The sequence below is a fragment of the Elephantulus edwardii genome, unplaced genomic scaffold, assembly GCF_000299155.1.
Source record: "Elephantulus edwardii isolate Elephantulus edwardi_28Jun2011 unplaced genomic scaffold, EleEdw1.0 scaffold00086, whole genome shotgun sequence".
NCBI lineage: Eukaryota > Metazoa > Chordata > Mammalia > Macroscelidea > Macroscelididae > Elephantulus > Elephantulus edwardii.
The window spans coordinates 2,502,347-2,515,313 of NW_006399836.1; the positions used below are offsets into that span (position 1 = coordinate 2,502,347).

Below are 12,967 nucleotides of genomic sequence, written 5' to 3' on the forward strand. Positions count from 1 at the left end.
CCCGGCGCCAGCGCGCCCCCTGGAGGTGGCGCGGGCTTCTCAGCGAGACAAGTAGGACGTAGTAGCACGGAGCCTGCGTTTCTGCAGGGCGCACGCGCAAACTTAATTCCTAGCCAATCAGATATTCTGATTCTCTTCCCACCCACTTAAGGGCGTGGCGGTCAAGGTTAGCCAATAAAAAGAGACTGTTGGCCTCCGGCGCAGACTTGATTGAGAAGGGGCTGGGCCGGGAGGTGAGTTGCACGGCAAGATGGCGGCGAGCGGGCTCCGGCAGGCTGCTTCGGCGGCCCGCACCTCCGTGAAACCCATCTTCAGCCGGGACATGAACGAGGCCAAACGGAGGGTGCGCGAGCTCTACCGTGCCTGGTATCGGGAGGTGCCGAACACAGGTGAGAGGCGGCGGGGCCACGGAAGCAGCTGCCCAAGGTCGCGGGCACCCGGTCCTCCGCTTGCTCCGGGACGGAGCTGAGGTCACCGGCCTGGGCAGGGGGACTCCGCGTGGTTCCGGGGAGGAAGGTCACCCGGGGTCATGGTGGACTCGCCCCGTCGGACCACGTCCGTGCAGCGCTTGTGGGGCCCTCGGCGCCGGGTGCCTTTGGGTCCCTGTTTTCATTCTGGTCCCGGGAGGACGGGCGGGACCTGTCAGGTCCGACCTGAGCAGGTGAGGCCGCTGAGGTCCCGAGCGGCCAGGGTCGCGCCCGCGCCCAGACCAGCCCGGGGGGGATTTGGAACAGAAAGTCCCCTCTAGAGGCCCTGGGGACATTTGCAGATCTCGGTAGGTAGCGTGGAGTCGGAAACCGAGCCGGAGGAGAGTTGATGCCATTTCCAAGGGCATTTGGTGGTACCTCTTCCAGGGAAGGCAGCCTCGGGGGCCCTGCGCCCCAGCTCAGCTATGTGACCCCATTGGAGGAAATAGCGCTGCTCCCTAGGGTTTCCAAGGCGGTGATCTCTGCAGAAACACCCCTCCCCCCGCCGCATCTTGTCTTGGGGAGCCGGCTGGTGGGTTCAAACCCGCGACCTGTTGGTTTGCAAGTGTATACATAGCCGTTGCATCACCAGGGCAGCGTCTCCAGCTCTGCCCGACGCTAACATTGCCCCCGGGACGTTCTGCGCCCATCTGCTTCTCCTCCCGCACCCCATCTTCGGGGCTGGCCCCTTCCTCTCAGCACCCCCGCCTTCACTTCGATGTCAGGAGGACCTGGTGGGGCAGGAACCAGTGGCTCTCAGAGGACAGAGGCTAGCTTCCTATCTCGGCGTCCCCTCATTGTGTCCCTGTGTCCTCTGCGCTCTCTCTGCAGTCCAGACCTTTATTTAATGTTTTCTAAGATGGGCCTTCTGTGCTGTCAAGGGCAGTGTGTAATGTTTTCTAACGTGGGTCTTCACTGCTAATCTGAGGAGCCTGGCAGGCCGTGAGGCAAAAGAATGTGACCATTAGGGACACAGACTCGCCCCCAGGCTCTGCCCCTTACTAGTTTTGTGACCTTAGGCAAGTTGTTCCTCTTTCTGTGTCCCTATTCAGAGTGTAGCTCTATTAAATAGGTTCATACTCCAAAGTGCTTGGAACAGAGCTGTGCACTTAGTAAGCAGTCATTGAAGGTTGCTTCCTACTGCTACTGTTTTTGTTATTCTATTGGGCTTATCCTGACAGGACCAGGAGGGGTTTTTCCCTCTTGTATTTGGGGCCACTATGACTTGACAGCACCAAACAGTTTAGTAGGTAGACCCTGGCAGGAGCCTGACTCATGGGGACTGTGTGTGCCCTACAGAGTGCGCTCAGGAAGTTCACTTTTGACAAGGTAGCCACCTTAAACCTACAACTTAAACCAGAACTTACACCTTAACCTGAACTTAAACCTACAGTACACTACTTTACCATAGACAGGGGACAGAGAGACTTGCATGATCTGCTCATTCACGGCCTGCAAATTCAGATGCCTCAGAGAGCAAGTGAATAATTCATGTGGAGGCGGGATGGTAGAAATGAAATGTATTTTCAAATTTAGATGTTTAAAAATGTAAGGTTCCAGCTGGCAGAACACTTCTGTGAATGCCCAGAACCTTTCATGTTTGGGGGAGGTGTAGGGGCAAATTAGGTCCAGATTTGGGAGGGGTGGTTTGCGCAGGGTGAAAATTAGTCACTGAATTGGAGCAAGAACCCAGGTATCCTGATACCCCATATCCAGCTGTTTCTAAAGCATCCCCACAATTCATTCCCAGGACCTTCCCTAAAGTACTGTTTGGGAATAGAATTCAAAGAGTCCTTAGAGGAAGAAGAGAACGCAGGGGTCACAGGAGCTGTGGGGTGTGGGGCTGGAGATGGGGGTGACACCCTCACGTGTAGGGCTAATAATCAAGTAGCTGGTGGAATGCTTGGGCCTGTGGCTACACTGGTGTCTTGCTGTCCGTCACTGGGACTCCAGGAGTGCTAAGAGGTCCTGGATAGCAGTGACGATCACTAGCATTTACTGAAATGCTTACTCAGCCTTGCACCTTACTTCATACTGCCTAGTTTGAGGGTGCACTCTAGTTGTTTCCATCTTACAGATGAAGAAACTGAGGCTTGAGTCACACGGCTCGCAAGCACAAGAGCCAGATGTTCATCCTTGATCATCTAGCTCTGTGAGCCTCCCCCACCCAGTTCTACAGTGGTCTGAGCAGGTGCTGTCAGTCTGGGGGTTCCTTCTTTGGAAGAAATGTTACATGCTGGCTATGACCACAAGATAACAATAGGCAGCTTCCCTCTCCTCTTCACTCCGTGAAGTTTTCCTTCATTCATTTGGTATCCATTTCTCTGGGCAACTCTTACATTATAACACTAGATACCTCAAACTCAGAACTCAAACTCATTAACCTGCAGTTGGAACCAATTCATGGCTGTCCCTCCAGAGGGTATTTAGAGGCATGTTGCACGGGAGGAGATAACCCCACTTTGCTGAGGAGACACTGGTGTATTTGAACCAAGAGCGGGGTGCCACCCCTACTGCTGCCAAGGCTCCCTACTATAAGCCTAGTGGGAGACAAAAAGGAGTAAGATACGGTTTTGCCTTTAAGGATTTTGTTAGTCTAGACAGGGCTGTAGTCCTTTAACTAGAAAATAAACCCAGTGTAATTGATTACCAGAAAATAGTGAATGTTTTTCTAGCACTTTTCATGCTTCCCCAGTGAGGCGGTCACTTGATGCTCTCCAGGTCGCTGCAAAGAAGTCAGAGGTTCTTTCCTTTGCTGTCTGTTCAGATGCAGAGCTAGGGTGAGGAGGTGTGTCCTAATGGCAGGAAGACCTGACACAGCTTTATTTGGCCCTGAGCCCGTGCTCCTCGACATGGTACCCCTGCTGCCTCCCGCTGGGGTTCTCTCCCCGTGCCTGGTGTGAGTGCTGCTGCCAGAATGAACTGGGCCAGCAGATGACCTGTGTCTCTCTTCCTAGTCTTTTCAGCACCTTCCAGATCCAGGAATCCTTACGTTACTCTGAGAAAGTGCATGGAGACTGGAGAATTGGCTGCATCCAACTGGGATTTTCTTTTTTTCCTTTTCATCAGAAATAATTTTTTAAAAATATTTTTTGTTATTCTGAGAATACACACCCCTGGCCCATCAGTGATTCCGCGGGTTCCCCACGTGGGATGCAAGGATGGGTTAGATTCTTCAGGCTGTGTAAGCTTTCTTCCTCAGTAAAGTTAAACTAGTACTTGGTTTAAAGATGACTTGAGGGGAGTTTAAGGTTTAAAGATTATCACAGGGTAGAACTGGGGGGGCTCATCCAGCCTCTATGACTCTAGAATATCAAGTTCATTCCCTTTTGATCAAGAGTCTACTGAACACTGTAGAATGTTCTGGAATGTTAGCTCACTGGCATCCATTTCTTCTGCTTTCCTGACAAAGGAAGTTGTTTAGAGGCAGTTGGTTCCAGATTCCATTTCCTCCTATTCTTGACGCTCCTTCCTCCATGCTCTAGTCAACTAATGATTGTCTTTGAATGAGCGCTTGCAACCGGTTAACAGCCACCGATTCAAGAGAGATGCCAGTTATTTGGCCTAATAACCTGTTTCATGCTTCCCTTACACCTCGTGGTTGCATAGTGTCTGGGGTTTCAGATTGTTGTTATGTGCTGTCGCGTTGCCAGCGGCTCACAGCGACCCAATCTACAACTGCCCTAAACCTGCTCTATCCTGTACCAGTTTTATTGTCTCTGACACCCCTACTACCTCCCCATTACCCCAATCACTGAATCAGTCCATCTCATTGAGGGTCTTCCTCTCTTGCGCTGTCCCTCCACCTTCCCAAGGATGATGTCCCTCTCCAAGGACTGGTCCCTCCTTGCAACATGTCCAGAGCATTTCAGATGGAGCCTCAGAATCCTTGCCTCCAAGGAGCAGCCTGGTTTCACCCTCTCTAGAATGAATCTGTTTATTCTCCTAGCAGTCCATGGTATAGTCAATATTTTTCTCCAGCACCACAGATCAAAAGCATCAATTCACCTTCTGTCATCCCTAGTCATCGGCCAGCTTTGTGTGAAAGTTAAATATTAAGGATTCAAAGAATAAACCAGGATTCTGACTTGAGTAGACACAGCTGAAGTTGATGTACACCAGGGTTTCTTGACAGTGGCATTTTGTGGACAGTTCTTGGTTGTGGAGGTCAGCCCTATACATTGTAGGATGTTTAACATCATCCTTGGCCTCTCCTCAGTAGATGTTAGAAGCACACTCCCCGTTAGGCGTGACTATCAAAAATGTCTGCCAACATTGCAAAGTGGACAGAGTCATCCCAGGTTGGAGAAGCAGGGATTTAAGGGAGCCCTGGTGAACTTGCACAGGGCGCTGATCTTCAGAATCACATGGATTTGCTGTCACAGGGAGCGTGAGGCCCACTGAATTAGACCACGGGATCCTGAAGGCCAGGGCCTCAGCTGCTCCTGTGGGCTCCTCACGGCCGTTCTCACTGGTGGAAAGTGACGGCCTGGATTCGACAGGAGGAAACCTTGGGCAGGGCTGAGGAGCCTCTTCCTAGGGAAGGGCTGCCACAGCCTCAGAGGATGCACGTTCCAGGAACCGGAACCCTCTGACCCTGTCCACAGACGCTGCATTTGTGCAGGCGTTCCCTGAGGAGGAGACATGCACCCTGCCTGATGGAGGAGTCTGGAGCAGGGGCTCCAGCTCCTGGACGAACGGCCGGCGACACCTTGTTTTTCTCCCAAGGTTGGGCAGGAATCCAATATAAAATGCACATGATGAGAACTGATACAGCGAAGCAAATGTTCTTCAAAATCTGTCCTTTAAAGGAGCACCTGAACGTAAATGAAAACAACTTCAGGTCTAGGCCCATGTTTGCAGGAACCAGCTGAGTTTAAAAACGTTCACTGCTGCGCTCGAGGCCTCACTCCACCCCAGTGCTAAGATCCCAAGTCCACACTAGTCTGTACTTGTACTTACCTCTCTGTCGTCTTACCCTGATCTGAAATTCCTAACATACAAGCTGTGAACTCCCCTCGTCGTCTCGGAGTCAGAACCGACTCACAGCTGACTCGAGGTTTTCTGAGGCTGTAAAGCGCACGGAGGAGACTGCCCGTCTTTCTCCTGAGGAGCAGCTGGTGGCTCTGGGATGGCGGCTCACCTCCCCCACGAGGCCATCAGCGGTCATCACACCAACTACGACTCACAGCAGCCCTGAGGGCAACAGGGTGAGCCCTGTGCTGTCTGCCTCACCGTCTCCGACACGCTCTAGTCCCCCTGACGCTCAGTCACTGGAGGTTCTACAGTGTTTAGTAATTAGCTTTCTGGAAGGAAACTAGTCGTGTTTGCCAGTTTCTGTTGTGTCAGTACTGCCACCGTGGTTGATTTGAAGCCACCTAATGAGGTCATGGGCAGAGCTGTACCTGGCAGGCCCTGCCCACAAGCCGCCTCCCGCACTGCGGGGTGCTGTGCTCCTTCTAATGCCAGCGCCCCTCCCTGATAACACTGTCAAACTGAGGTGCTGGGTCCACTTCTGCGATCGCTTATTCCCCGATGTGTCTTCACATGGTATAGGATTTCTCTCCGCAGTTTTTTTATTTTCTCTCACTGCTCCCTGAATTATAATTAAAGATTCCAAGTTTTATTATCGATTCATGCAGCCACTCACTCACAGCCCTCCCAATTCTCAGAGCTGCTGTGGCGGCCTGTAGACTCGAGTGGACAGGTCAGAAATGGCCACAGCTCCGCTGTCCTCATCTGCTCAATCTCATCAGCACTCTGGCCCCTTTCAGCCAGGACGGCCCTTCTGACCTGAGCCCCCCTTCTGCAGCCCTCCCCTGTCCACACAGCCCGCTGTGCTCCTCGCTGCCCTGTACCTGTCACTGTCCGCACATCCACTGAAGGCTGACAGGATGAAAGCCCAGTTTTCAAAGAGCTTCATGTTCCCCTGAAGTCCCAGGTCTTGGCCATACTGAGACACTTCATAGACTTTTAGACCACATGGACGGGAATTACATCTTGAATGTCTCTCTCCTGTCCCCAGGTCACCTCATGTGACTTGGCTGGCTGCCTGTTGAAGGCTTCCCAGCGGGAAAGGCGGCAGAAGTCCCCTCATCTCCATCTTCCTGGTGCTTAAAGCCTGCACATCATCTTGTGTGACTTTCAACCTGTCATCTGCTTTTACTGACTCCTATAGCTGTGCCAGCTGCCTGTTTAAATGCTGTGATCTTGTCCCCCACCCAACCTCCTGTGAGGTGCTGTCTCCTGTTACCTCACATCTTTGAGTGCCCGGCTCAGGGAGAGGCCAGCGTGTCATAACCGGACAGTGGGACAGCTGTAGCTGTTCAGTCAATGTCGCTGACCCAAGTTTTTATAAACACTTTCTAACTTGCATTTTGACACTGAAATGTTTTCTCTCTAGTGCACTTATTCCAGCTCGACATCACCGTGAAACAGGGACGAGACAAAGTCCGAGAAATGTTCATGAAGAACACGCACGTCACAGACCCCCGGGTGGTCGATCTTCTGGTCATCAAGGTAAATGGTCTTCCTCCCCAGGTCAGAAGTGCAGCCAACTTGTCCAGTGCACGCCAGTCTTCCCGGCTGGACATTTTACCTACGAATTTAAAAAGCAGCTACTCGCTCAGCAGTTACTGCTTGGTGACTCAAAGGAGCCAGTGACCTCAGGGGCTGGTTAAACGAATTATTAGAGTGTTTCAGGGAAATCCACCAGGGCTTGAACTGTATAACAGGAAAAGATAAAGGGAGGAGAAGGTGGGCCTCTGACCTGGGCGGTGCTGGAGGCAGGCAGGCAGCCCTGCGGCTCCATGGGGCCTGATGCTGGTTGTCTGGCCACTCCCGTTAGCATCAATGGAACCTTCATCCCAGACCTATCATGAGCAGGGAGGAAATGCTGACGGCAGAAGTCAGCCCACAAGAACAGGCAGTCAAGGGGTGGAGGCCTGGAGACCTGGGAACTAGGGAGCCAAAGCCGAGCGGTATCTGGAAGGCCTCAGAGTCATTGAGTCTGGACACAAGAATCTAGAGTACGTGGCCCCGAGTCAGGGCCTGAGGGAGAGCAGCACCCCGGCCCACTCTGACCTGCGCCTCCTCCTCACCTGTGCAGGGCAAGATGGAACTGGAGGAAACGATTCACGTGTGGAAGCAGCGGACACACATCATGCGGTTCTTCCATGAAACAGAAGAGCCAAGGCCAAAGGACTTCCTGTCTAAGTTCCATGTTGGCCACGACCCCTGAAGTCACTCAGTGGGAGGTGCATGTGATATTTAATTCTTAGAGCGCAAATAAACGCATCCTGTGGTGGTCAGTTCCTGACAGCGTTCTGTCGGGAAACTCTGTTTCTGCAGCGTCTCTCACTTCTTGCTTGAACAAGTGGGGTCTGGGTGTACACACCACCTGTTCTTTCCCTTTTCCTGAAGTGTGGTGTTTCCCGTAAACGAGACTGGAGTCTTTCTCTCAGAGCGCTGCATGTCGGTAAACAGGAAAGGATGAGGCCATCTGCTCAGAAACTGTCATCCTGGGTGTGAGGCCGGATGGCTCGGTTAATTTAGCTGTATTTTTACAGCCTCCAGGATTGGACTGCTTGGTGTCAGGGCACAGATTATCCAAAATTAGCCGGCTCTCGCTGTCAGGGACCAAGACAGTGCTTGAGAGCAAGGAAGCCGTGCTGACAAGCTGGGCCTACTGCCCCTGAGCACCGAGGAGAATGACAGCTCAGAGGCCTGGACCCAATATTCACAACAGACACCATCCTGAAAATGAAATCCACTTCCTTCTCCATCAGACACCCTGCTAGGGACACAGCTGGTCCGTGCTCACACAGAGAACAGAACTATTCCTGCCGTTGTTCCAGACTGGTAGAGTGACAGGGAGAAGTGTCAATAATGAAAACAGGCCCGGCCCCACGGTTCCCCTGTGGATTCTGCCTGGATTATAAATCAGTGGCCCACCTGCTCGGCTGCTTGGAGGAAGGTCAGCAGAGATAAGACACGGTGCCCAAGAGACTGTCCACAGAGCCTTCAGCCGCTGAGAGCCCGTCACTGGCTCACACCAGGCTGACATTTATTATGCTTACTCATAATTAGATCACTTGTTTTCAGTGCTCAGCGGGCGACACTTCACAGGGAAGCCCCCAGAGTCTGGGATCTCGGTGACAGTCATGAACCATGCAGGGCCTTCGCTGGGCCTTCTGCTGAGGGGAGGAGAGGTCAAGAACGCCACCACTGCTTCCGTCAGAGCCGCCTCCTTTCTGTGCTTCACGCCCTGTAAGAAAGAAAACAGCCGTGACCTGGGCAAGCACGCAGCCATGCAGACACGTCCTGAAGGGGCCCCAGAGTGTGGGCCGGCCCATCAAGCACCATGGGAGAAAGTTCCAACTCCACCTGACCCCTACGCACACGTTCACTGAGCGCTCACCCCAGTCAAGGCACTGGGCCCCAACGGTGTAGGAAATACATTCCCTGCAAGCAAGGGGCTCTTTGTCTAGTAGGGTTGAGGAGTGAGTGTGAGAGTGTGTATTTTAACACACATGATAAATGTCACAAGGTACTGACCAATCAGGAAGGAGCAGTAGTCATCTTCAAACAGAGGGAAGCATACAAAAGACTTCCTTCAAAAACAGTTCAGTGTGGGCCCTGGAGAATGGGCGGAATTAGTACAAAGGACAGTGGAAAAGGGGCAGTGAGCCAATGCATGGGGCAGGTAGTTGTGGAGATGGTGACCACTAGGGATAGGTGTGTGGTTGTGGATGCAGAAGAGCAGGTACTGACCGCTCATGCAGCTCTTGGACACTAGGGGTCTGGCAGTGGCATGTATTCAGAGCACAGGAAGTCAATCCAAGACAGCTGAGTGGGGGAGCATGGCCTGTGGGGGAGGGGCTGTGTGTCCCCCCTTTCAGGCTGGACTGATGGTCCCCTGGGTAACGAGCTGCACTTGGAGCTGCTGAAGTGAAGCTGTTTGTGGTGGGAGTGTACCGCATATCAGACTAAAGGCGTGGGCTGAGATGATGAAGAGAAGGGCCACTAAGAATGCTGGCTGGGGTTCTGAGCTAGCTGGAAGGGAACCCAGGGAATTTATGACTGTCCTGTGTTCAGCACAGCACAAAGCAAAAGTGGGTCGATTCTGTAAGGGTCTGAGGCCCTTAGGAGGGGGACTCTTACCTGTTTAGTCATCGTCATCGTCGTCCTCGGGGACAAAAATGTCATGTTCCTCAAGCAGAGCAGCAAAATTCTTACTAATGAGTGTGCCAACATACAGGAAGGGGATCACGATGGAGAACACGCGCAGGAGGCCAAAGGACATCTGCGGGGGGACAGAGTGGCTGTGAGCGTGGGGCCGACACCGGCAGCACCGCAGAGGCTGGCCCCTGGGGGTGCTCCTGCCCTGGGACCATTGCTGTTAGGTGCCATCGAGTCAAGTACAACTCATAGCAACCCTATGAACAAAAGATCTGAACCGTGTTGTGTGCCGCGCCTTCCTCACACTTCCTGACACACAAGAAAGAGCCCATTGCAGCAGTCACCTTGTCAGTCCACCTGGCTGAAGGTTTTCCTCTCCTTCACTGACCCTCCACTGTTTCACAGCATCATGTCCCTCTCCAGGGCATAGCACCTCCTAATAACGTCCAAAGTATATGAGGGGAAACCTCATCATTCTTGCCTCCAAGGAACACTCCTGCTTCACCCTCTCCACGATATATCTATTCATTTTCACCATCCATGGATGTTCAGTGCTCTTCTCCAGCACCACAGCTCAAAGGTGTCAGTTCTTTTCTTTCATCCTTATTCACTGTCCAGGTCTCAGATGCATAGATAGTAATTGGAAAAACCATGACCTGAATGACATACACCTTAATCCTCAAACTGACAGCATTACTCCTCAACAACTGGAAAAGTCCCTAAATGCAGATTTTCCCATTGCAGTGCATCTCCTTATTTCCTAACTGCTCGTACCAAGGGTGTTAACTGTGGATCCAAGCAAGATGAAGCTCTTGATAGTTTCAGCTTCCTCTCCATCCACTATGACACTGCCTGTTGGTCCAGTGGTAAGAATCTTCGTTTTCTTGATACTGAGACGCAATCCATACTGAAGGTTGCATTCCTTGATTTTCTGCAACAAGTGCTTCAAATCCTCACTTTCAGCAAGTAAGGTTTTGTCATCTCCATAACGCAGGTTATTGATGAGTCTCCCTCCAATCCTGGTGCCACATTCCTCTTCACAGAGTCCAGCTTCTTGGATAATTTGCTCAGCATACAGATTGAACAGGTATGGAGATAGAATATATCCCTGACACACTCTCTTCCCAATTCGCACTCTACAGTGCTCCCCTGTTCAGGTCACACAACAGCCTTCTGATCCAGGTATAGGTTCTGCATGAGCACAGTCAATGGGATTCCCATTCTCCTCAATGTCAGACACAACTTGTCATGATGCACACAGTCAGACACCTTTGCATAGTCAATAAAGCACAAATAGACATTCTTCTGGTATTCCTTACTTTCAGCCAGGATCCATCTGACATCTGATATCCCTGGTGCCATGGCCTCTTCTAAATGCCCCTTGAACTTCTAGCAATTCCCTATCCATGTACTGTTCCAGCCCGTTTTGAATGATCTTCAGCAGTATTTTGCTAGCATGCGATATCAATGATAATGTTTGATAATTTTCACATTCAGTTGGATTACCCTTCTTGGGAATGGGAACAAATAGGGACCTCTCCACTAAAACCAAACTAAACTGCCAACGAGTAAATTCTGACTCCACGGCCTGCAGCACAAGGACCGCGCCCACGGTCCCCAAGGCTGTACTCCTGATTGGAGCAGACTGCCCCATCTTTCTTCTAAAAGCAGCTGGTGGCTTCAAACCGCTGACCTTTTCACTGGCAGCCCAACACGTGCACTACAGCACCCAGGGCCTATAAAGCCCTCTAAACCAACCTACCTACTGTGGAGTTTTGCTTCGGACTCATAGCAAACCCCCCCACCCCCATTTCTAAGGCCGTAAATCTCAGCAGGAGAAGACTGCCCATCTGTTTCCCACAGAGCCACTGGTGGATTTGAACTAACAGCTCTACACACTATGACACCAGAGCCCCTTATAATAAATTCTTAATGTCTAAAAATTAGGGCACAACCTGGTAAATACTAAAGAAATACCCAGAGACAGCAGGGCTGGAGGACCAGGGCAACAGAGTTCAAGTCTACTTTGAATGATGACAAATCTCACAGAAAAGGATTTCAACAAAGATGTACAGTGAAGGGGACATCTATACAGTTTGTCAAATAACAGCTTCCCTTGTTGCTGTTATGTGCTGAGACTCATAGCGACCTGATGGCCAAAAGCTCTGAACCCTGCTCTATCCTGAGCCAACCTCAATGTCTCTACATACCTACCCAGTCACTAAGTCAATCATCTCATCCAGAACCTTCCTCTCTCGAGCTGTCCCTCCCCAAGGACTGGCCCCTCCTTGCAGCATGCCCAAAGTATGTCAGATGAAGCTTCAAAATCCTTGCTTCCAAGGAGCAGCCTGGTTTCGCACTCTCTAGGACAAACTTGTTTGTTCTAACAGTCCATGGTATGTTCAGCACCACAGCAGAAAGGCATCAAATATTCTGATGCATAGCAAGTAACTGTGAAGACCATGGCCTGATCAGGTGCACCTTAGTCTCTAGACTGACATCGTTGTTCTTCAGTACTCTGGAGAGGTGCCTGGCAGCAAATTTTCCCAGTGCAGTTCGTCTTTTGATTTCCTGGCTGCTGGTATCAAGACTGCTGACTCTGAGAAAACTGATTCCACCATATTAAAATTTAGGAACAAGATGGTGACAACTGCTTTGGCCAGGGAGACACAAAGGATCCTGGTTAGAATGGGAGAAAAAGGTACAGCAAAAATGCAAATTTATTAAAACACAAAACAAAACCAGACTTAATGGACTGGTGGAATCTGGAGGAATCCATGATAACTCCCTAAAACATCCTTAGAACCTGAGTTACTTCCAGAGGTCACGTTCTGCCAAGTAAGACTGACCTAGAAAAGTAACAACAGCTACAAGGAATGTGATCCCTAGAACAGTCGAAGGTGTGAGACCAAACAAGGGATATTTGCCCAAAAGGAAGGGGTGAAGCGAAGGAAGAGCAGGGACACAAATGTCGCGCGTAGGCTGGAACTGGGGAAGGTCTGACACTGTGGGAACGGCCACCAATGTAAGAGAACTGTGTGTAAATTGTTAATGGAAAAGTAATTTGGTGTGTAAACTCTCACCTAAAACAATATTTAGGCAACAGTCCGGAATAAGAGCTGCATAGCAAAATGGACTGGGAGGGCAGGGGAATTGTGCAACAATGAAATAATTTTTTTTAATTAAAAAAAATCTTTTTTAAAAAAAAGAAATGCAACTACTATGAGGTACCATCTCACCACAGTAAGAATAGCAAAATTTAACAGAACAGCAAGCAACAAATGCTGGCGAGGTTGTGGAGAAACTGGAGCCCTTATTCA

General features: G+C 50.9%; 2 protein-coding genes across 2 annotated transcripts in view; one reads left to right on the forward strand and one right to left on the reverse strand.

Annotated features, from left to right (window-relative positions):
* The first annotated feature begins 246 nt into the window (after positions 1 to 246).
* NDUFA6 (NADH dehydrogenase (ubiquinone) 1 alpha subcomplex, 6, 14kDa) lies at positions 247 to 7,760 on the forward strand. Its single transcript, XM_006890067.1, has 3 exons — positions 247 to 389; positions 6,871 to 6,986; positions 7,576 to 7,760. The coding sequence occupies exons 1-3, from the start codon at positions 251 to 253 to the stop codon at positions 7,705 to 7,707; spliced, it is 387 nt and encodes a 128-aa protein (XP_006890129.1). The 5' UTR covers positions 247 to 250; the 3' UTR covers positions 7,708 to 7,760.
* Positions 7,761 to 9,633: 1,873 nt separating this feature from the next.
* SMDT1 (single-pass membrane protein with aspartate-rich tail 1) overlaps positions 9,634 to 12,967 on the reverse strand; it is a 5,967-nt gene continuing 2,633 nt past the window's right edge. The window contains exon 2 of the mRNA XM_006890068.1: positions 9,634 to 9,771. Coding sequence (XP_006890130.1) covers positions 9,634 to 9,771 — 138 coding nt within the window. The remainder of the gene's footprint in view (positions 9,772 to 12,967) is intronic.

Coding starts and splice junctions, on each gene's coding strand:
- NDUFA6 (XM_006890067.1), top strand. CDS start 251: ATGGCGGCGAGCGGGCTCCGGCAGGCTGCTTCGGCGGCCCGCACCTCC. Junction 390..6,870: donor TCGGGAGGTGCCGAACACAG/GTGAGAGGCGGC, acceptor TTTTCTCTCTAG/TGCACTTATTCCAGCTCGAC. Junction 6,987..7,575: donor TCGATCTTCTGGTCATCAAG/GTAAATGGTCTT, acceptor TCACCTGTGCAG/GGCAAGATGGAACTGGAGGA.